We start from the raw sequence: 24924 nt of genomic DNA on the forward strand, positions 1-24924 counted from the left end.
ATGCTGTATTGTATTTTTCACTGTGATTCCTACTGTGTATATTGTGGTCCCCTAACTACCACCACATTTATGTTTTTAATTGTGTGTTATTTTAGGTCTTGATGGGCAATAGATTTTTATGCCATTTCTAATCAATTATTACATTTTTGTATGGTACAATTTGTGTGCTATTAGTTCTTTCCTGATTTGGATATAAATATGTCTACATATGGTTATTGGTATTCTTTCGATGTATTGATATATATGGATGATTATTGCCCTTTTGTGGCCTAGATTTATATAGGCATTTATATGACCCCTTAAAGGTGTTCATTTTTTTTATTTGCCAACTTGCTGTTAGTTAGTCATATTGATTAATGGCAACTGATATAACCAGCATAATACTTTTTTTTTTTTTTATATATAGGCATTATGTAAATAAGAAATGTCAAATATATTTCAGGTGTTGATGTGATAGATAATATCTTGGCAAATCTGAAGCCTGGAACCCGGACTCGGAAGCAAATTATTAATCATCTTGTGCAGATGGGACTTGCTGAAAGTGTCAAGGACTTTAAAAAAGAGATGTGAGTTTTTTACACAAGCCAAACGGAGTTTCAAAGTCCACTGAAGCCTAAGTTTAACTGAGGTTTAAAATGTACATAATTAACGTTTATTATAGGCTAATGTAGACTGCTCCAATTTTCTATTGAGATATACAGTAAAAAAAATAAAATATTTTTTTTCTTTTTTTTTTTTTTTCTTTTTCGTTTTTCTGTTCTCTTCTGGCTACGTGGTAGAATGTGTTTATGATGAAAGTAAAGTGGATATGTTGACATTCATTACCTGTAGCTCAAGTGGCAGCAGCTTTGTTGTTAAATCTGTGAAAGGGACATCTAGTTTTCATACATTTTAAAGAGTTGTGTTCCATTATTTTCTTGCACCAATAATTGTCCTAATTATTTCAGTAAAGGAACTCGAATTGTGCTTTGGACTGAAGATCAAGAGGTTGAGCTTCAGCGGCTTTTTGAAGAGTTTCAAGAGACTGATGGTACGTCCAGTGCAGGTCCATTTGTCACAGATGAAAATGTGTTCGATATGATTTTATTGATTCATAAATTGAGTAATCTTTTATTCAAGACTGTAATCAAAAGTTAACCGTCCCTTCTTGAGCAATTCTTTCCAGTTTCTGAAAGCTTAAAAATTTCCATGCATTAGTAATTCAGAAGGTAAAGTGAAAACAATGCTTATTACAAGGAAATAATGTTAAACTAATGGCTAGATATTCATCTGCTTATAAATCTTTGTAAATCTAATATTGGGGGGGGGGGGACCCTTCGAACTGGGGTCATATGTTTTCTATGTTTCCCCAGTTGTCGTATTTATATTTTGTTCTTTGCAGATATATTGGGAAATATAATGAAGCACGTCACCGCTAAACGCTCCAAAGCTAGAACCGTAGAAAAACTAATGAGCATGGGATTGGTGTCTGACCGGAAAGAGCTTTATAAGAAGAGGAGGAGAAAAGGAAAATCTTCAGGCTTAGTATGTCAGGTTTTGTTATATATTTATTTCCCAATCGCCATTTTATTTATTTACATTTAAAGAAAAATAATTTAAATAATAATAATGAATAGTTTTAATACTATAAATTCTTCACACATATTCAGAAGTATAGTAACTTGTAGATATAATACATATATATATACACACACACACACACACACGGTTTGTAATACAATTTATCTAGTGTCCACCACACGTAATAATGAACATTAAAAACACGTGGGGCGTGGCCTAGCGGTGAATGTGAGAGGACGTGTGTGACCGGAGCTCCTGCTGTATTCATCCTATAAGGTCCATATATCCCGTAAAATTCGGGGAAAACAGCTTCCCCAGGGTCCTACCAGAGTCTAGAGGTGGAGGAGCACGAGTGCCCGTCCATAATGACGCGCTCAAAGAAGCAGAAGTCGCCGCCAGCGAGTCCCGGGTCCCGCGCTCAAGATGGCGCCGAGGAGAAGGAGGGCCGCAATAGAGGCCTCCGGCAGGAAGTAGTGGAGAAGCTGGAGAGGTTCGCCCGCACGCCGAGCGCAGGGGGGGGCGGCTGCACAGCAGCGAAAGTCGGCTGGAGATCAGGCAGCTGGAGGCTCATCCTATGGATCCAGGTACTCTCCTTTGGCGGGAGACATGAGAAGTGAGGAGGAGGAGGAGATGAGTGGCGCCATGCAGGATCAGCCAGGTGCTGGAGGGAAAAGTGGAGCAAGGAAGGAGGAACCCTCCTTAAAGGACATTTTGGCAGCGGTGAAGCAAAATTCTATGGTCCTTAATACCTTAGCAAGCCAGATGGGTGGATTGAAGGAGGACATTTTGCTGCTCAGGAACGATCTGCAAAAAGTAGCGGAACGCACCACTGCCGTGGAGGGGAGAGTCTCAGGCATGGAGGATGCGATTCCTCACATAAAGCAGGATGTACAAGCACACTCGCAGGCAGTGGCGTCATTGCTGGCTAAGACAGACGACATGGAAAATCGGCTGAGACGGAATAACGTTCGCCTAGTGGGGGTTCCAGAAAGAGTGGAGGGAGCGAATCCGGATGATTTCTTTGAAAAGTGGCTGATAGACACATTTGGCAGAGAGGAATTGACCCCTTTATTTGCGGTGGAGAGGGCGCACAGGGTGCCGACCAGACCCGGCCCTCCGGGAAGGCCGTCGAGACCGGTGCTGATAAAGATTTTACATTACAAAGATAGAGACAAGATCCTGAGGAAAGCTAGAGAACGTCAAGACATCTCCTTTAATGGGGTGAAAGTGTCCTTCTTCCCGGATTTCTCTATGGAAGTACAACGGAAAAGATCACAGTTTATGGATATAAAGAGACGCCTAAGGGCGTTACAAGTGCAATATTCAATGATGTATCCTGCCCGTCTGAGAGTGGTGGCGTTGGGCACAACTTCCTTTTTCGAGACACCGAGAGAAGCGGTTAGATGGTTGGATAGCCATGAAAGTCAGCTGAGACCGGCTGAGGCAGAGGGACGGCGTTGATCCGGAACAGACCGGCTGACAAAAGGAGGCTGGGGATGCGGGACTGAACCAGGTGTCGTAGAAAATTGCAAGATATGGCATTGAGGGTTCCTGGTCATGTTTGGAGTTGGAGGGCATGGTTGCAGTGAACGCGGAAGACCGGAAGAGGAGGAATGTGTTTATGGACATTGAGGGGTACCGATATGTTGAAGGGATGGTTGTTTATTTGCAAGAAAAAGGCAGCGGGAGGGATGGTCAGTTACGCGGGAAACGTGAATAACGAGTTATGGTATTGTTGAATGTACGGTGGGCGGAGTTGACCTGCATACGCTTGTTATGGGTAATGGCAGATACGTTCTGTCGCCCCAACCCTTGGAAAGGGGTAGGTTTACGGGGGAGGTTACAGGGGGGGAGGGGAGGGAGGGAAAGAGGACCCAGCCGGTCGGATATGTAAAATTACGAGAACAGGATAGGATGTGTTGGGATATGTTGAGCGATGATGGGATCACTTAATTGTTTGTCCTGGAATGTACGGGGCCTGCGGGAAGCCAGAAAACGACAGGCGGGATTTGATTTTATTAGGAAGCAGGAGTCGAGGGTGATAGGACTACAGGAGACACATATGACTAGGGATTCAGTCTCCATGATGCATAGGGCCTGGGTAGGCCATAGTTTTCATTCTTACCACACTACATATTCAAGGGGGGTGAGTCTTCTCATACATAGGGCGGTGCCATTTATATGTCACGACTCCTTCCAGGATGGGGAGGGGCGGTATGTGGGGGTACACTGTACGATGTATCATTGGAATTGTGTGTTGGTGGTGTTGTATGTCCCCCCTCCATTTTCTAGCGGATGTATCAAGAAAGTGGTGGAGGAACTGGCTAGATACCGGAGGTGCCGTTACTAGTGATGGGGGATTTTAACGCGGTATTGAATACTAATATGGATAAATTCGGCATGACAGGGGGAGGTTTAACAGCGTTTGGCCATCTTGTTGCTGAAATGGGTTGGCGGGACATATGGAGGGATAAACATCCAAATAGCTTTCAGTATTCTTGTGCGTCTTCCACGTATCAGTCTTTATCCAGGATAGACCTAATCTTGTGCTGTGCTCACCGGCAGCGGTACCCTTTGTAGCCCAGATAGAATACTTACAAAGAGCGTTATCGGATCATTCTCCTTTGTTAATGAAGGTAGAGACGGAGGGGAGGACAGGGCGGGGGCAAGGGTGCTGGAAACTCAATGCCTTTTGGCTGAAGTTGATAGACCATAAACAAATTTTAGACCTCATAAAGGAATACTTTAAATTCAACTCGGGAACGGTACCGCAAGAGATACTGTGGGACGCGATGAAGGCGTGGCTGAGAGGGGTGTTCATCCAGCACATTTCGGCAGTAAAAACACGGTCTAGACAATTAGGGGAAGCGCTGTTGGAAAGGGTAACAGAGACAGAAAGGCTACATATAGCAGATAACACACCAGACACACTGAAGCATTGGGTGGAGGCGCAGCGGTTGTTAAAACAGCATCAGTTGGAGAGGGCAGATAACAAAAGGATGTTTTTAAAACGCCAATATTATGAGGAGGGGGAAATCACTGGACGGCTGCTGGCAAGGATGGCGCAGGCTCAGAGGGAGAATAATTACATACACACTATTAAGGGGGAGGGGGGGAAGTCGGAGACGGATACAGGACAGATTTTGAAAGTTTTTCAGCAGTTTTACTCAGATTTGTATGCCTCTAGGGCAGAGCACACACCTCAACAGCTGGAAGAGTATATAGGGGAGATAGACCTTCCCAGGTTGGGAGGGGAGGAGAGAGGGACATTGGAGGAGCCCATATCTCTGGAGGAGCTCCAGGCAGCCATAGGGATACTAGCCAGTGAAAAGGCGCCGGGGCCGGATGGTCTTCCGGTGGAAGTTTTTAAGGAATATGGGGAGGAGCTCGCACCGCAGTTACTGGCCACTCTTTTGGATAGTTTTGATAGGGGGCGGCTTCCGGAAACAATGTACGAAGCAACTATAGTAGTTCTGCCTAAAGAGGGGAAAGATCCCCAGCTCCCGGGCTCCTATAGACCAGTTTCTCTACTGACGGCGGATATTAAAATCATAGCAAAAGTATTGGCGCTTCGACTAGCTAAGGTAGTGGCTGGGGTGGTACATGGAGATCAGGCCGGCTTTATTCCATCCAAATCGACGGCGGTGAATCTGAGACGGCTGTTCTTGAATTTACAAGTTCTGCCGGATAATCATGGGGGGAGAGCCATTCTGTCCTTAGACGCGGCTAAAGCATTCGATTGCGTGGAATGGAAATATTTGTGGTCAGTTCTGGAGAAAATGGGATTTGGCCCTAATTACATAAAATGGGTAAAGTTGTTATACGTAGCCCCGACAGCAAAGATAAGGGTGAATGGGGTGCTATCGGATCGGTTCGCGCTGGAGCGGGGAACGCGTCAGGGATGTCCATTATCTCCATTGTTGTTGGCGGTGGAACCATTGGCGTGCGCAGTGAGACAACATGAACATATTCAGGGGTTGAGATATGGGGGGGTGGAGGAACGAATTGCATTATACGCAGACGATATGCTGCTATTCATGGCGGATACCGAGCGCACACTACCGTTAGTGATGGTCCTAATTAAGCGGTTTGGGAAATATTCGGGATTGCTCATTAATTGGTCAAAATCGGCTCTAATGCTCATGGACCCGGGGGTTATCCAGACTAGGGAGGAGGAGGTGGAGATACCGGTGGTCACGGAGTTTAAGTATTTGGGGGTTAGGGTGACGGCGAAAGCACAGGATTATATGTCCCTTAATGTAATGCCACTGTTAACAACGATAAAAGCCAAAGTGGAGGCGTGGAATAAGTTACCGCTATCGGCTCTGGGTAGGACGAATCTGATTAAAATGATCCTTATGCCCCAGGTGCTGTATGTCCTACATAACTCCCCGGTATGGATCCCCAAATATTGGTTCAGGAGGTTGCACAACCTTTTTAGGGACCTAGTATGGAAGAAGGGGGTACCTAGGATTAAACTGGAGAAATTACAACTGCCTAAAGAGGAGGGGGGCCTGGCTGTGCGCAATGCTTGGGTGTATTATTTAGCTGCCCAATGTCAGCATTTCTGGGGGTGGGAGCAGGAAGAGACATGGGGGTCCAGTGCGCGCATCCTATCATATCTGGGGGGGGGGGGGGAGGAGAACCCGTTGGTAGGACTGGAAGCGCACAGCTATAAACGGATGGCGAGTACCAGACCCACTCTGCTTCTCATACACAGGGTGTGGTGGCAGTGCAAGCAATTGCTGGGGATAGGAGAGTGCACTAAATATACACCACTCTGGAGGAATGCTTATCTGGGGGAATTGGGTAAATTGGAAGGGATGCAGGGGTGGGAGCAGCAAGGCATAATACGATTGAGTCAGTTGTACGAGGGAGGCATACTCAAATCCTTTCAGCAAATAAGGGAGGAGTTTCAGCTGGACTCCCGCATGTTCTATCAGTACCTGCAGATTCGGCACGCTGTGCAGACACAAGCGGCCAGTGTAGACATGACAATACATGCCGCGGGGGTGTTGGAACATATTGCAAAAGCAGTAACGTCAAAAGGATTAATTTCATTGGTTTATCGCAGGTTATTGGTGGAACATCTGGGGGATCCTATGGCACCAGTGAAAGCTATATGGGAGAGGGATGTGGGTCCTATTCCGACAGACCACTGGGAGGCGGTATTGGCAGCAACATGTACTTTGTCCATTAATGTAGCAGAGTGTTTGAGGTACAGATTCCATGGGATCCTGTGGTAATGCTGCTAGGGTATGTTGGAGATTTGGAGGGGGATAGGATGTCAGGGTTGGCAATCGCTAAAATACTATATCAAGTTAGGAAAGGAATAGCAAAGCACTGGCTGGATGCGGAGCCACCCTCAAAACAAGAAATCATAGGGGCACTTAACTCACAGGTTATGATGGAATATAGGATATACTCCAAGAGGGGGTCCAAGGTCAAGTTTGAAAAACAATGGGCTAGGTGGATTGATCAATCTGGGTATGCTTCTGTAGAGCTAATGACACTACGGTCACACGTTCAGGTATAGGGCTACTGACGGTGGGGTACATACGGAGAGCAGGCGTAAGATGGGGAATGGAAAAGGGGAAGAGAAGGAGATCGGATTGGAAAAGTGGTATCGAGAAGACCGGCTGGGGGGATACAAGGGGGAGTTGGGGGGAAGGGAATGTTTGGTTGGATATAAATAATTGGGTCTGTGGAAATTTGCTTATACACTGTATGAGAAAGTACAATGACCTGTAAAAATGTGAAGTTTGTTGAATAAAATTGAACTGATGAAAAAAAACAAAAAAAACACGTGGACGTTTTGGTTGTGTGTTTCGAACCATCCTCGGTTCTTTCTTGTTGAGTCCTGCAACCATCATAATATATGTCCATGTGCGCATATATTTACATGTTTATTTCAAGATCATACAAATTAATGGCTACTAGCATTACCAACATCTACACAATAATTAAAGTGCACATTAGATCTTGACAGATTTAAAGTATCTATATTGATGGTCCGGAAAGATGTAATGTGCACTTAAATTATTGTATAGATATTTTTAATGCTATTAACACTTTATTTCTATGTTCTTGAGACAAATATGTAAATATATGCACACATTTTATTGGGTCATGTGGACTTAAATACTACGATGGTTGCAGGACTCAACATGCAACCCTAGTAACTTGCATAAGCAAATACCTTATATGTGACTGTCCATGTGTTTTTAATAGTACACAGGCAGTTGTTAGGACATACCTAAGTATGCCCTAACAGGAAATATGGTAAGACAGCCCTGGGGTCCTTCATTGGACCCTGGGCTGTCTGCCCATATATGGTATGTCCCTCAATCGCAGGGATTCCTGTGACGCTATCCAAGGGACATCCCCCTCATTTTCCCCTGAATGCTGCAGTCTGCTGTGATCGCAGCATTCAGGGGAATAACCGCGGAGGTGTGAGGTTTCTCTGATTTCCTCCGTTATAGAGCGGGGCTGTGGAATACAGTTATTGCTCCGATCCTGACAGGAAGTGCGCGCGCTGTCAGCACGAGGTGATGCGACCGGCGCTTCATTAATGAGCAGCGGTTCAGGCACTGAAGACAGAACATAGGGGTGTTTTGCAGTGCGCCCGCCATGTTCTGTCTTCAGTGCCGGCAATCATTAGTGCAGCGTCAGCCGCATCGCATCATCCTGACCACGCGCACTTGTTATCAGGACTCAGGACACCGCCGCAGCCCCGCTCTCATACATTCATGTGTTACTATACTGAGCTGTATAGCTAAGTATCGAAATACATGAAATAACGGTATCGAACCGTTTGGGGATGCAGAGTATCGAAACAGTATAGAAGTTTCGATGCATCGTGCATCCCTATATTAAACTTACTTATCTGGCAACCAACACAGTCAACTTCTTATCTTTTGCACCATAGAGATGCAGATCATGGTTGATATTTACTGGTGAGCTGATCACAGTTTTTCTTGTTTAATCTTTGTATGTAGTTTCTGTTTGATTCATTACAAACATTGATACTGGTAGAAGGGTCAGCTCATTAACCCATTAGTGACCGGCCCATCGTGTTTTTACGTCGGTCACTAACGGGCCTTATTCCGATGCCATAGACTTTTTACGTCGCGGCATCGGAATAAGTAAACAGAGCAGGGAGCTGTCAAATCTCCCTGCTCTCAGCTGCCAGAGGTAGCTGGGGGCGTCCCTGCTCTGCCGCGTGAGATCGATATTAGTATCGATCTCACACGTTTAACACCTCAGATGCGGTGCTCAATAGCGAGCACCGCATCTGAGTGGTTTTGGAGAGAGGGAGGGAGCTCCCTCTCTCCCCCACCGACACCCGGCGATACGATCGCCGAGTGTCTGTGTCTCCCATGGCAGCCGGGGGCCTAATAAAAGGCCCCCAGGTCTGCCTGTGGTGAATGCCTGCTAGATCATGCCGCAGGCATGACCTAGCAGATGCCTGTCAGTTTTAAACGGACAGGCAGTAATACACTGCAATACAAAAGTATTGCAGTGTATTATAATAGCGATCGCAGAATCGCATATTATAGTCCCCTAGTGGGACTAGTAAAAGAAAAGTTTAATAAAGTTAATGAAAAAATAAATATAAAACCCAGCTTTTCCCCTTACAAAATGCTTTACTATTAAAAAAACAAAATAAAGTTAAAAAGTTACACATATTTGGTATCGACGCGTCCGTAACGACCCCGACTATAAATATATTACATTATTTAACCCGCACGGTAAACGCTGTAAAAAATTTAATAAAAAACTATGGAAAAATTGCTGTTTTCTGTGAATCCTGACTGATCAAAAAGTCGCATATAGGGGCGTGGCCTAACAGCAGATGTAAGAGGACGTGTGTGGCTGTTGCTCCTGCTGTATCCATCCTGAAAGTACTGATTATCCCTGAATTACCCGGTAATATTCACCGATCTGGAGGCTGGGAGGCTGGAGGAGTCGGTACCGCTTAATACAGCTGCAATGACCCGTTCTAAGAAACAAAAAACGCCGCCTGCGAGTCCGGGGCCGAGAAGACAAGATGGCGCCGAGGAGACAATGCAGGAGCAGGCACATGCGGTCTGAAGCAGCAGACAGGCTGGAGAGATTTGCAAGAACCCCTCGTGCGAGCGGATCTGCAGCAGGCAAGACGCCGGTGGCTGGCAGTGGGAAGGCAGACAGCATGGCCTCAGGCTCCAGATACTCAGTGCTGGGAGAGGACACGGTGAGTGAGGAGGAGGAAGACCTGGGGAGTCAGCGGCGGGACAGGCGTGTTGAGGAAGATGGAGGCAGAACGCATAGCAGGAGAGACCAGGTGAAGGAGCCTTCCCTCACAGATATATTCGCTGCGGTGAAGCAGAACTCCTCAATTTTATCTATGCTGACCGGGCAGGTGGGAAGCCTGAAGGAAGATATTCTGCTGTTACGTAATGATTTACAGAAAGTGGCAGAAAGAACCACAGATATTGAGGGGAGAGTGTCTGAAGTGGAAGATGTTCTGCCGGAGCTCAGGCGGGATGTGCAGTCTCAGTCCTTGGCGGTGGTGGCCCTGCAGGCTAAGGCGGATGATTTAGAAAATCGGCTACGCAGAAACAACGTGCGTTTGGTCGGAGTGCCGGAAAAAACGGAGGGCAATAACTCGGATGAGATTTTTGAAAAATGGCTGCTGGAGCAGTTTGGCCGGGAAGAGTTGTCTCCTTTATATGCTGTTGAAAGAGCGCACAGAGTACCTACCAGACCGGGACCTCCGGGGAGCCCCCCGAGACCGGTCTTAGTGAAGCTGTTGCACTACAAGGACAGAGATAAGATACTGAGGAAGGCAAGGGAACGGCAGGATATCTCCATCAATGGCGCCAAAATATCCTTTTATCCGGATTTCTCCGCGGATGTACAGAAGAAGCGGCTGCAATATTGGGATGTAAAGAAACGTCTGAGGAACTTGTCCATACCGTACTCCATGATGTATCCGGCTAAATTGCGGGTGGTTGCTTTTGGGACTACTTCATTCTTTGAGAACCCCAGAGAGGCTGCAAGATGGCTGGATAGCAATGAGGCACGGCTGCGGAGACCGGCTGGAGAAGATGTGTGAAAGCCCGCCTGGGCGGTGAAGTCTGGAGCCATGTTGGCGTTTGCGGGACTGTAGCATATTATATGTTCTTATGCAGTTCTCCGAAGTGTGTGAACACCCTTGTCTGAAACACAGCAGAGTGGTATCCTTTTAACAAGAATGGCCGCACCTGACGGCAATGTTATTGTGGGATTGTTACTGGGTACCTAATGTATCTGTAAATTCTGCTGATTGTGTGGGATTGTTTAATACATGCGAATAGCAGTGGGAGCCAGCGCTCACTGGAAGTGGTGAGAAAGTTAAATGGTTCAAAGAGAGATGCCAATAGGGCATGTCAAAAGTTCGCACTGTGGTGCGTTTCTGCTGGATAGGAGAGACAGTACATGTCGCTCTGACCCTTTTCGGAGGGGAGGTTTTGTTGGGGGGGGAGGGGAGGAGGGAGGGAACGCACGGCCTAATATTTTGACTGGAGCAGGCTGGAGTGGTAACAGATTTCTAAAAGATATGGCGCCTGATGGGATCGGTTAAATGTCTATCCTGGAATGTCCGGGGAATACGGAGCTAGGAAACGACAGGCAATCTTTAACTGGGTTAAACAGCAAAATGCCCTGATAGTGGGGCTGCAAGAAATGCATCTGACTAGAGAATCTGTGTCCTTATTGCAGAAAGTGTGGATCGCACATGGGTTTCATTCCTTTCATACGACTTATTCTAGGGGGGTGAGTTTGCTGATACACAGGAGTCTTCCCTTTGTCTGTCACTCGTCTTTCTCTGATGAGGAGGGGAGATATGTGGGAGTGCACTTTACTATATATCACTGGGAGTGTATTCTAGTAGTGCTGTATATCCCTCCGCCTTATTCTAGCACTGTACTTAAACGAGTTACGGAGAAACTCTCCAGGTGGCCTGAGGTACCGCTAATCGTGATGGGGGATTTTAATGCAGTGATGTCTGAAGGGTTGGATAGGTTTCATAGGAGAGGGGGAGGGCAAAGGGGAGACCTGACTGCCTTTGGAAGATTAATGGAGGAATTTGGTCTGCGGGATATTTGGAGAGATAAACATCCAGGGGTGAGGCAGTACTCATGTGCATCATCCACATTCCAGTCACTTTCGCGAATAGACTTGGTAGCATGCTCAGTTTCAGCAGTGCCGTACATAGCGCAAATTGAATACCTACAGAGGGCGTTGTCAGACCACTCTCCGATGGCGGTGACGCTGGAAGTGGGTGTAAGGCCTACCAGGAACCCCGGGAATTGGAAGCTGAATGCGTTTTGGCTAAGATTGATGGATGGCGGGGAAATACGGGACTTGATAAAAGAATATTTCAATTTTAATACTGAGTCAGTGCCGCGAGGGGTGTTATGGGACGCCATGAAAGCCTGGTTGAGGGGAGTATTCATTCAACATATTAAACGAATTAAAACTAAATCTAGGCAATTGGGAGAAAGTTTAGAGGATCGGGTGACAGAAACAGAAGGGAGACATGTAGAAGAGGGCTCCGAGGAGACACTTAGACATTATGTGGAGGCACAGACGTTGTTAAAAAATCACCAACTAACAATGGCGGATAATAAACGATTATTCCTTAAACAGAAATATTATGAAGAAGGGGAAACGGCGGGGAGACTACTCGCTAGGATGGCAAAGCCGCATGGGAGTAATAATTTCATTCATGGCCTAGGGGGGGGAGGGTGGAGACAGACACGGGGCAAATCTTGCAAATATTTCAGCGGTTTTATACTGACCTATATACATCCAAAGTGCATTGGACGAGTACTTGAGAAACATTAATTTGCCTACCTTGGGCCGGGAGGACTGTGAAAGCTTGGAGGCACCTATTTCACTGGAGGAGTTGGAACAGGCGATAAGGGATATGGCAAATGAGAAAGCCCCGGGTCCAGATGGGTTACCGGGGGAAATCTATAAGGAATATGGGATGGAACTAGCGCCAGAATACTTGAGTACTTTGCAGGATAGCTTTGACAGCGGTAAACTACCAGACTCCCTATATGAGGCTACGATAGTGGTTCTCCCAAAAGAGGGGAAAGACAGTCAATTACCGGAGTCCTACAGGCCAATATCCTTGTTGACATCGGATGTCAAGATTTTGGCAAAGATATTGGCGCTGCGGCTGAACAGGGTGGTACAGCATGTTGTGCATGAAGACCAATCGGGGTTCATACCCTCCAAATCGACGGCTGTCAACCTCAGGCGGCTGTTTTTAAATCTTCAGGCGACACCGGATGATCAAGGAGGAAGGGCGGTGCTAACGTTAGACGCCGCAAAAGCGTTCGACTGCGTAGAATGGGGGTACCTATGGCGGGTAATAGAAAAGATGGGATTCGGCCCTAACTACGTGAAGTGGGTATAGTTGTATGTGGCCCCTACAGCCCGCATACGGGTGAATGGTGCAATGTCCGAGAGATTTTCACTGGCCCGGGGTACGCGCCAGGGCTGCCCACTGTCACCATTGCTATTCGCCTTGGCGGTAGAGCCACTGGCGTGCCTCATAAGACAGGAGGAGCGTATAAGAGGCTTGCAATATGGGGAAATGGAGGAAAAAATATCACTATATGCAGATGATATTTTAATATATATGACGGACACTGAGAATACTCTGAAGGTAGTAATGGATACGATCACAAGGTTTGGGGAGTTCTCGGGATTAAATATTAACTGGACCAAGTCTGCTCTGATGCCACTTGACACTGTGAATATTGTAGATACTGGAGTGGGACCCCGGATTCCGATAGTCTCTGAATTTACGTACCTAGGGGTTAAGGTGACGGCTAGGGTCCAAGACTATATGTCTTTGAATGTTTTACCACTGCTGCTCAAGGTGAAACATAAGGTGGATGCCTGGAACAGGCTCCCGCTCTCTGCTCTGGGTAGGACTAATCTAATCAAGATGATCCTTATGCCTCAAGTTTTATATATTCTTCATAACTCCCCAGTATGGATACCTAAACACTGGTTCAGACGATTGCACAATCTCTTTCGGGATCTGGTCTGGAAAAAAGGGGTTCCAAGGATTAAATTGGAGAAATTGCAATTGCCTAAAGACGAAGGGGGGGTCGCGCTGCCAAATGCCTGGATATATTACCTGGCTGCCCAGAGCCAACAGTTTAAGGGGTGGGAGGACACAGAGACCTGGGGCTCCAGTGCACGTTTATTGTCATATTTGGGGGGAGGACTCAACCCACTAGAGGGTCTGGAAGCGCATACCTTTAAGAGATTGGCGAGTGCTAAACCAACGTTACTCCTGATACATAAAATATGGTGGCAATGCAAACAGATCCTGGGAGTGGGAATGTGTACCAAATATACTCCCCTATGGCATAATCCGGTCTTGTGGGAATTATACCAATTAGAGGGCATGCAAAAATGGGAATCGGCAGGGGTTAGGCGATTACAACACCTGTATGATGACAACGGGCTGAGATCATTTCAGCAGTTGAAAGACCTATTTCCACTGGAGCACAATATGTTTTACCAATATTTGCAGATCCGTCATGCCCTAGAGGCGCATGTGGTGGACCTGACGGTCTGTGCTCTTGGGCTCCTTGAGTATGTGGGACGGGCTGACACGACCAAAGGCCTGATCTCAATGGCGTACAGGAGCTTACTGTCCAAACACTTGGGAAACCCAATGGTGCTGGTAAAAGCGAAATGGGAACAGGATGTCGGTCCATTGACCGAGGAGGAGTGGGAAGAGATATTAGCGTCCACATGTCACTTATCGCTCAGTCTGGCGCAGAGGAGATCACAACTCTTCCTGATACATAGAGTGTACCGCACCCCGTGGGTATTAAAACAGATGGGTATTAGAGCGGATGCTAAATGTCCTAGGTGCACGGAGGAGAAGGCGGACATATTGCATATGTTTTGGTCATGTGAGGCCCTGTGGACCCTATGGGGGGGGAAATATTGGACCTGAGAAAGCAGGTGTATGGTCGGGAATTGGCGGCAGACCCTAAAGTTATGTTGTTGGGAGCGGTGGGAGAATTGGAGAGTGACAGAATGGCAAGCCTGGCAATTGCCAAGATATTATATCAAACGAGGAAATGCATTGCTAAACACTGGCTGGACGCGGAGCCACCAGGGATGAGGGAAATTGTAGGAATGTTGAATTATAATATCCTGATGGAGCATAAGATATTTTCTAAAAGGGGCACGGAAAAAAAAATTGAGAAACAATGGAGCAGATGGTTGGCCTGTCCTGAGGTGCTGTCACCTGAACTGAGCAGACTAAGGGCGAGAGTCGTCTGAGGAACTGGAGGGGATAGAGTCTGGAGGAAACAAGGGGTGGTGGGGAACCTTGATAAGAGAAATGTGCTCTGACCAGGAATGGTACTAGAAACAAAGGGCGGAGATATAGTGGGGGGAAGGGGGGGAAGTTGGGCATTTCCTGATATGCTGTAAGTATTGTATACGATGTTGGAAAATTGTAATGTGAATGTTAATGTGTTATTTCATTTCTGTGTTCGTATCAATAAAATTGGATTGATTTAAAAAAAAAAAAAAGTCGCATCTACTCCAAAATGGTACCAATAAAAACTACAAGTCATCCCGCAAAAAAAAAGCCCTCGTACACCTGCATCGGCGAAAAAATAAAAACGTTATGGCTCTTCGAATATGGAGACACAAAAACAAATAATTTTGAAAAAAATGCGTTTTTACTGTGTAAAAGTAGTAAAACATACAAAATCTATACAAATTTTGTATCGTTGCAATCGTAACAACCCGCTGAATAAAGTTACTGTGTTATTTATATCACACGGTAAACGGCGTAGATTTAAGACGCGAAAAAGAGTGGCGAAATTTCAGGTTTTTTTCTATTTCCCCCCCAAATAAAAGTTAATCAATAAATAATATGTCCCCCCAAAATGGTGCTATTAAAAAATACAACTTGTCCCGCAAAAAACAAGACCTTATACAGCTATGTCAACGCAAAAATAAAAAGGTTATAGCTCTTGGAATGCGACGATGGAGAAACTTAAAAAATGGCTTGGTCATTAAGGTTTAAAATAGGCTGGTCATTAAGGGGTTAAGCTTTATTCAGACGGCCGTGTTCGGTCTGTGATATACTGATTGTGTGTCAGCCGTATTTCTTGGCCTGACCACAGTTCAGGTAGCCAGGCTTTTAGCATCATTTTTATCTATGATGCTAGGAGTTCCTGCCTCCCCGTGGGAATACTGTCCCATACTGAAAAGATAATTACAGTATGGAGCAGTATTCCCATGGAAAGGCAAGGACTCCTAGCATCATAGAGAACTATGATGCTAGGAGCCTGGCTCCCTGAACTGTGGTCGGTCCGGAAAATACAGGCAACACACGGTCCGTATGTCACGGACCAAACACGGCCGTCAGAATAAGGCTTTAGGGCCCATTCAGACCAGCATTAGTCTCACCCGTGTGCTGTGCGTTGCAACAACGCACCGCACACGGACCCTTTGATTTCAATGGGTCTATTCACACATACGTGAGTTTTCACGCCACGAGTGTCCGTTGCGTGAAACTCGCTGCAAGTCCTATATTGGTGTGTTTTCACTCACGTGTAAACCACGGACACAAATCCGTGTGCTATCCGTGTTTCACCCATCAATTACATTGAAAAAAAAATGCTTGCAAGTGTGTGAAATACGCATGCCACGCATAAAGCACACTTCTACAAAAACGCAACGCACACCTACAGATTTACGCGCGTAAATTAGGTGGATATGATTCTGTTCATCTTAAATCTCACTTTTTGATACAAATCTTAGCATTCCAATGGTCATGATTCGTTAAAATGGTGCCTTGACTCCATAGTGTACTTCTCCTGATAGTAGGACCTATACACCATTGAGGGATTTGTCCTCGTGCTACTTCTGGTAAAGCCATTTTTACTAACATTCATACAGTTTAGACTAAATTTCCTGAACTTTAAACCATTAATTAGAAAAAAAAAACGGAATCCTGCTTAAAGTCAACATCCTAGATTTCAAGAATATCCCGTCTATGGATAGCAAAATGAATTCTGCAGCAGTATTCCACTAAAACAGTCAGTAGGAGCAATAAATGTGTCAAATTCTGTATAGAACCCCATTTAGTGAGATTTAAAATGTTTTCATTTTGTAGTACCCATAAATGACTTTTTTTTACAGTGGTCATTTAGTGGTTTTTTTTTTAGATAATTGCGCAATTGTTGGATATACAGTACTCCAGGAAAGCTGCGTGTACAATAGAGGAAGTGACCGTACCATTTTGTCTGCAGGACCCCAGCGATCATGTGATGTTGAGCAGTGATCAGTCATGTGACACAGCTACTGGGTCTGTCACAGTGCATGTCTGTTTTCTCCTATTACTGGGGCTGCTGTGTAGTGGAACAATATAAAAAGTTATAATAAAAAAAAAGATCTCCTCCAAAGATTTCCCGGGACTTTTAATAGAAGCCCATTATTGATTATGTAGGAAATTATCACTAGATTGGTGACAATGTAGTTTATCTGTATGAATGTTCTAAAATGTTTGCTTCAAAACAGAGAGAAAAGTGCAATGTAAGGTTTTGTCTTTGTTTCGTTTTATTGTTGTAGACTGAGGAGGATTTCCTACGTGATCTTGGTGTTGATGGAAGGGATGTAGATAGTGAAGAGGAAGAAGATAATGATTTTGAAAGTGAAGAGGATGAGGAGGAGCAGACTAAGATGGAACAGATACCAAAAGAGAAACCATGCAGGAAAAGTGAATTGTTTGTGGATACCAAAATACAAACCATTTTAAAGAGTTTACATGAAGAAGGTAACTACTTTAATGTTATGAGCTTTTGAAGGAGTAACCACAATATGTAATGTAGGTCAAAAATGGTGTGTACGATGTGATAGAACATGGCTTCATATACAGTACATTAACCCCTTCCTGCTCTGCGCATTACTATTCTGTTGAGCTGATCGCATCGTTCGCGCTCAGCTCGGTAATAGAACGTTAGTGGCTGTAACACAGCGCCATTCTCCCCCACGACACATTCATGAGCTGTAATAACTGCTGTCTCGTACAGTAGTTATCACAGCACATACCACGAGGGCCGATCGCGGTGGTCCCCACTGATTAACCCCTTAAATGCGGCGGTCAATAGCAACTGCCGAATTTAAGGGGTTACAGCACCATCAGCGCCCACGTGACGCGATCGCAGGGTGCCGATGGTTGCTATGGCAAACGGAGGCCTAACAAACAATGGTCTCCGGGGTCTGCCATCTGAGGAACTACAGATTGTCCCGCAATAAATATCCCTCACACCGCTCTTTTGCAAAAAAAGAAAAAGTTATGGGTGCAGTGTGTGTGTTCCAAAAGGGGGATAAGATCCCGCACCATTTATCAGTGCGCCACTGGCCACAGAAACTGTGGATTGTTTATTTACCTTCTTATTGTATCCTCTTATAACTTGATGTTTTCCGCATAGCTTAACCCCTTCAGGACTGAGCCTGTTTTGGCCTTCAGGACGAAGACGATTTTTCAATGTCACTTTATGTGGTAATAACTTGGGAATGCTTTTTCCTATCCAAGTGATTCTGAGATTGTTGTCTCGTGACATATTGTACTTTGTTAGTGAAAAAATGTGGTCGATAAATTCAATATTTATTTGTAAAAAACAAGATTTGGAGAAAATTTGCAAAGATTTGCATTTTTCTAAATTTAAATGTATCTGCTTGTAAAACAGATAGTAATACCACACAAAATATTTACTAGTTCACATTTCCCATATGTCTACTTTGTTTGCATCATTTTTTGAACATCATTTTATTTTTCTAGGACGTTACAAGGCTTAGAGGGCCTCATATATTAGAAAGTCCCCATAAATCACCTCATTTTGAAAACTGCACCCCTGTATTTATTCAAAATAGCATTCAGAAAGGGTTTTAACCCTTTAGTTGTTTCACAGGAATTAAAGCAAAGTAGAGGTGAAATTTTACAACTTAAATTTTTTTTTTTGCCAAAATTCATTTGTAATCAAAAAAAAAAAAAATCTGTACCACAGAAAGTTTTACCCGAGAAATGCAACTCAATATTTATTGACCAGATTCTACAGTTTTTAGAAATATCCCACATGTGGCTCTTGTGTCCTCTTGGACTGAAACACAGGCCTCAGAAGCAAAGGAGCACTTCGTGGATTTTGGGGCCTCCTTTTTTTAGAATATATTTTAGGCACCTTGTCAGGTTTGAAGAGGTCTTGTGGGGCCAAAACAGTAAAGATCCCCCAAAAGTGCCCTTATTTTGGAAACTACACCCCTCAAGGAATTTATCTAGGGGTATAGTTTGCATTTTGAACCCCCAGTTTTTTTGCTAAATTTATTTGAATTAGTATGTGAAGATGAAAATCTACTTTTTTTTTTTCTGAAATGACATCTTTACAAGGAATGAAGGAGAAAAAACACCACAACATATGTAAAGCAATTTCTCTCGATTATAGCGATACCCCATATGGTGCAGAGTTTTCCACTGATATGCCATTTTAGGGCACTATATGTTATGCCCAGTTTGTGCCACTGAAAACCAATACCTCATAAAATATTAACCGGGTTCTCCCGGCTATGGCGATGCCATATTGGTGGACGTAAACTGTTGTTTGGGCACGCTGTAGGGCTCAGAAGGGAGGGAGCGGCACTTGGCGCGCAGATTTAGCTTGTTAGTTCTGTTTGGCATTTTACTGGTGTTTCAGTTTATGATGTGGGGGTATATGTAATCTGTGCGGAGTACATTAGGGCATAATAGGTGGCTATAATAATGGGGTAAATAAAAATAATCCGCAGATGTGTTGCCAGTGTCGCACTGATAAATGGCGCCCGATCTTATCCGCTTTTGGAACACTGCACGTTTTTCATCACCATATTTTGAGAGCCAGAACTTTATTTTTTCTTCAACGGAGCTGTGTGAGGGCTTATTTGTTGTGGGACAATCTGTAGCTTTCATGGGAACCATTTTGGGGTACATGCGTTTGTTTTTTGTGTTTTTGTTTTTTCATCACACTTTTTTTCCCCCATTTTTTTTCCATTTTTTGGCAAGGAAGGCGGCAAAAAAACAGCAATTCTGACTGTTTTTTAATTCTTTTTTTACCATTTTACTTTATTCTGCGGGTCGGTACGATTACGGCGATACCATATGTATATCATTTTTTTATGTTTTGCAGCGTTTGCGCAATAAAATCACTTCTTTATAAAATAAATTATTTTTTGCGTCCCCATATTCTGAGAGCCATAACTTTTTTATTTTATTTTTCAGTCAAAAAAGCTGTGTGAGGGCTTATTTTTTGCGCGACGGGTTGTAGTTTTTATTGTACTATTTTGGGGTACATGCGACTTTTTGATCACTTTTTATTGTATGATTTTGATTATAGGAAAAAAAGCATTTTTTTGTTTATGTAACTTATAACTTTTATTTTTACACTTTTTTTTTTTAAAACCTTTTTATTTTTTTTTACTTGTCCCACTAGGGGACATTTAGACTTGCAGCTTTGATCGCTGCTAGAACACATTACACTACCTACGTGACAGTCTGACAGAAAGCCTTCGGCTGGTCCTCATAGGCTTCCGTACATGGCAGCCCTGAGGCCATTCTCTGGCCTCCAGTGTCCGTGACAAGGACCTCAAGCTCCCGCAAATGCATGTGGGGGGCTGCCGTTCTGCTCTAAACCTCTTCAATATGGCGATCGCAATCGACCGCCGCATCGAAGGGGTTAATTGCCAATTTCAGCGGCTACGGGCCACTGATCGGCAACTGGGAAGGCATGGGAGACCACCTTTAAAGTTAACCACCGCTGCCGTGTATTGCCGCGTGGCGAATAACTGTTAAGGCGTGGACGTAACGGCATGCCCGACGTTACTGCTCACCTGGACGTGCATTTACGCCAAGATGCAGGAATGGGTTAAATATGCCCCCACATTATAAACTAAAATATCACCAAAACCTCATGCAAAATCTGCGCTCCAAAAGCCAGATGGCACTCCCTCCCTTCTGAGCTCTGCCGTGTGCCTAAACAGCAGTTTAGGCCCACACATTGTTGTACTCAGGAGAAATTGAGTAAAAAATTGTGGGGTGTTTTTTCTCCAATTACCCGTTGTAAAAATAAATAACTTGGGGCTAAAACAAAGTTTTCGGAAAAAAAATGTTTTTTATTTTCACTGCCTAATTTTAATCAAATCTATGAAACATCTATGGAGTCCAATTGTTTTTTTTACTGCCTAATTTCAAGAAATTCTGCAAAACACCTGTGGGGTTAAAATGGTTGGTTAGTATATTCTTAGATGAATTCCTTGGGGGTCTAGTTTCCAAAATGGTCTTGAGCTGTTCAAACCTGACATGGTGCCTAAAACATATTCTAATGAAAAGGAGGCCCCAAAATTCACTAGGTTCTCCTTTGCTTCTGAGGCCGGTGCTTCAGTCCATTACCACACTAGGGCCACATGTGGGATATTTCTAAAAACTGCAGAATCTGGGCAATAAATATTGAGTTGCATTTCTCTAGTAAAATCTTCTGTTACAGAAAAAAATAGATCAAAATGAATTTGTTAAACATTTTTATATTTCACCTCCACATTGCTTTAATTCCCGTGAAACGCCTAAAGGGTTGAGAAACTTTCTAAATGCTCTTCTGAATACTTTGAGGGGTGCAATTTTTAAAATGGTGTTTTTATGGGGGTTTCTAATATAAAGACCCCTCAAAGCCACTTCAGAACTAAACTGGTCCCTATAAAAACAGGCTTTTGAAATGTTTTTAAAAATGTGAGATTGCTGCCAAAGTTCTAAGCATTGTAAGTCCTAGAAAAATAAGCGCATGTTCAAAAACCGATGCCAACATAAAGTAGACCTAAATGATATGCGAACTAGCAACTATGTTGTGTTGTATCTGCTTGTAAAACAGAGTAATACATTTAAATTTAGAAAAATTAAAATTTAGAAAAATGTTCTTTAAATGTAGGTGGTTTTCACAAATCAACACTAAAGGTATCGTTCAAATTTTAGCACTAACATAAGGTATAATGTGTCACGAGAAAGCGATCTCCGAAACATTTGAATAAATAAAAGCATTTTATTATCATATATGTTGTAACATATCAGATTGAAAAATGGGGTCTGAGCCTTACGGCTCAAACTAGGCTGTGTCATTCGGGGTTAATGCTACGCCACACTGATGAACTATTGCATTGCACAAGGATCGTGACATGTCAGCATGAGGAAAGAGTGCGCATAGGTGTGAACTAGCAGCAGTATTGGATCATGTGGGCAGACTTGCTAACCCCAGCAAAAAAATATAAGTTAAAAAAATTGCAGTATATGTATAATAAAGTAAATTTTTTTTATTTGTCCACAGTGATTTTGTATATATCTATTCACAATGCTGTCCTTTAGAGTTGCAGTCTAGCAGTAGCAAAAGAGCAGTTTCTGTTACGGTACTGACTAATAACTATTTCAAGAATCTGTCATTTGAGCTTCTTCAGAAGTTTATGCTTTGTGATCCATAGGGTTGTCCCCTCCTGTTGTGTGGCTTCAGAACTGTTTGAACCGGACCGCTGATGATCGAGAAGAGGATGGTAAGTGTATGAGGAACGGTTTCACAATGCTTCTAAAGATCATCACCATCCTGGAACTCAATCCAGACAGCCCAGGTGTGAATAAATCTATCAGATCTACCATAATCTGACATGAGTTCCTCCATCCTCAAGATGTTGTTTAACTCCACCACCCATTCACCCAGAGAAGGTGTTGATTTCCAGTGACGAGGAACCACTGTTCTAGCTACAGTTAGGAATTGTCTAAGAAGGCCTCTATTAAGGCTTGACCCAGGGATAATGATATGAGTAGACCTGCTACAGGAGCAGCAGGGATAATAGATCCAGTAAGTTTGTTGTAGAGGTTAAATATCTTTATCCAAAATGGATGAAGTAATGGGCAATCCAACCATATATATATATATATATATATATATATATATATATATATATATAGCATAGTCCCAGGAACCCTCCCACGACGCCAGGAAAGGTCTGACACAGAGTGGAAGATCCTATGTAAAAGAGATGGGTATCTGTACCACCTGGTAAGTATTTTATAATTATTTTCTTGTGCGAAACAAGATGTGGGTAGTTTATGCGTAAGTATAAATGCCTTTTGCCAATCTTCATCTGAAAGCTGAAGTCCAAGTTCTCTTTCCCAAGACCTAGTATAGGTAAGTTGTGTTGGAGAAAAGTGCAGAACGAAGAAACTAGATGGGACGGAGAGGAAGACTGAGGTAGAAAAGACTCCATGGGAGTCTTATCTTGAGTAAGGACACTACAATCCCCTCTGGAAGACATGTATGACCTTCGTTGCAAATATGGTAACCACCCCAGTCTTCTGGGCAATTGTCTGACAAAACACTGATAGAGGGAAGTTCCCCAGTTGGAGACAGCGTCTTTGCTAAGCAAACATTATTACTCTTTTGCCAACACAGAAACTCTTCTACTCCTACGGCAGGAGGACAGGCAGGGTTATCCAAAAGTGGAGTAAGTGGACCTGGTCTATGTGAGATATCCGTAGTTTGAGCTATGTGATCCCATGCCATTAAAAATTGATGAGCTAACAAAAGGAGTGAACCCGTTTGTCTAAGGGAATTGTCCAGCCATGGAACTGAGGTCAAAGCCAAGAATGACATCTTTCGCAATTCATACCCATTGTTTGCTTAGCGTGGCAGTCTGAACCAGTCTGCTATCCTCATAAGAATTACTGCATGGTGGTATTGTTTAAAACCTGGTAATTCTGTTCCCCATCCAATTTAGGCCTACATTGTAGTGAGAATCTAATACGTGGTCTGGAAGTACCCCATACAATTTTTCTGATGGCTGTTGAGTTTGTGAAAAAACAGAGGGTACCATAATGGGAACATTTTGAAATATGTATAAAAACTTGGCTAAAATGTCCATTTTAATAGTATTAATGCGACCCAACCTAGATAAACGTTTACCGCTATAGTTTTCTAAATCTTTGAGGGTGCGTTTAATGATATGAGCATAAAGAAGTCAGTGTGTTTAGGGATTTGTATTGCTAAGTAGTTGAGAGAAGTAGTTTGCCACATGAAGGGAAATGTTCGAGCTACTTCATCAGCCAGAGAGAGAGAGGTAGAGAGACATATAAGGCTTCTGATTTGGTGTAGTTGACATTAACCATTTTCCGCTGCAGCCATTTTTCGGATCTTCACTTTTTTTTTTTTTTTTTTTTCCTCCTCGCCTTCCAAAAGCCATAACTTTTTTTTTTTGTTTGTTTTTCTTCACTTTTATTGCCGTATGAGGTTTTTTTTTTGCGGGACGAGTTGTAGATTTTCATGGCACCATTTATTGTACCATATTATGTAGTGGGAAACTGGGGGGGGGAAAAATTTGTGGGGTGAAATAGGAAAAAAACGCAATTCCTCAATCTTTTGGGTGGCTTTGTTTTTACAGCTTCACCGTGCGGTGAAAAACGCATGTTAACTTTATTCTGCGGGTCTACGATTACAGCAATAGCAAATTTATATAGTTTGTTTTTTTTCATGTTTTGACTACTAATACAAGGAAAACAATAATTGTTAAAAATCAAATCTGAGTTTTGTCGCCATATTCTGAGAGCCATAACTTTTTTATATTTCTCTCCATTGAGCAATATGATGGCCTATTTTTTTGCGGGGCGAGCTGTAGTTCCTATTGATTCCGTTTTGGGGCACGTGAGACTTTTTGATCACTTTTTTGTTATTCAATTCTTTGTGGGATATAAGCTAAACCCCCCCAAAAAAAAAACCTGCAATTCAGTCGCTATTTATTTTTTACGGAGTTCACTGTCCGGACTAAATAATTATATATATATATATGTAATAGTTCAGACTTTTACGGAGGCTTCGATACCAGTTATGTTAATTGTTTTATTTTATTTTACATTGTGCTTGAGGGAAAATCGGAATAGGGTTTGTTTTTCTTTTAACTTTAAAGAGAACCTTTTACCTGCCCATACATGTGCAGCTGAGTGCACCATGTAATAGGCAGTGCTGCACAAACTTTGCCTCACCACGTAATCTCCTTTCTGGCCGAACTTTCCACGTGTCTGCTATTCAGAGATGCCCTACTCTCTTGGTCTAGTTTTCCACACAGCTTGTGGTAATATGTCTTACGACATGTTTTGTCTAACCACAATCCAAAGATCTTATGGTTGCTCAAAATGAGTTTTCATGAACATGCTGAAGGCCAGCAGTTTTTACCCCATCTTGTATATACACAGAACTTCTTCCTTCTGTTAGTGCAGGAGTC

At 43.6% G+C, this 24924-nt stretch overlaps 1 protein-coding gene across 1 annotated transcript in view; it reads left to right on the top strand.

Moving 5' to 3' along the window:
• Positions 1–24924, top strand: part of TIMELESS (timeless circadian regulator) — a 166989-nt gene that overhangs the window by 120062 nt on the left and 22003 nt on the right. The window contains exons 21-25 of the mRNA XM_075852095.1: positions 443–566; positions 948–1030; positions 1382–1524; positions 17215–17419; positions 22135–22203. Of these exons, the coding sequence (XP_075708210.1) occupies positions 443–566; positions 948–1030; positions 1382–1524; positions 17215–17419; positions 22135–22203 (624 nt within the window). The remainder of the gene's footprint in view (positions 1–442; positions 567–947; positions 1031–1381; positions 1525–17214; positions 17420–22134; positions 22204–24924) is intronic.

Source organism: Rhinoderma darwinii, chromosome 2 (genome assembly GCF_050947455.1).
Source record: "Rhinoderma darwinii isolate aRhiDar2 chromosome 2, aRhiDar2.hap1, whole genome shotgun sequence".
Taxonomy (NCBI): Eukaryota; Metazoa; Chordata; class Amphibia; order Anura; family Rhinodermatidae; genus Rhinoderma; species Rhinoderma darwinii.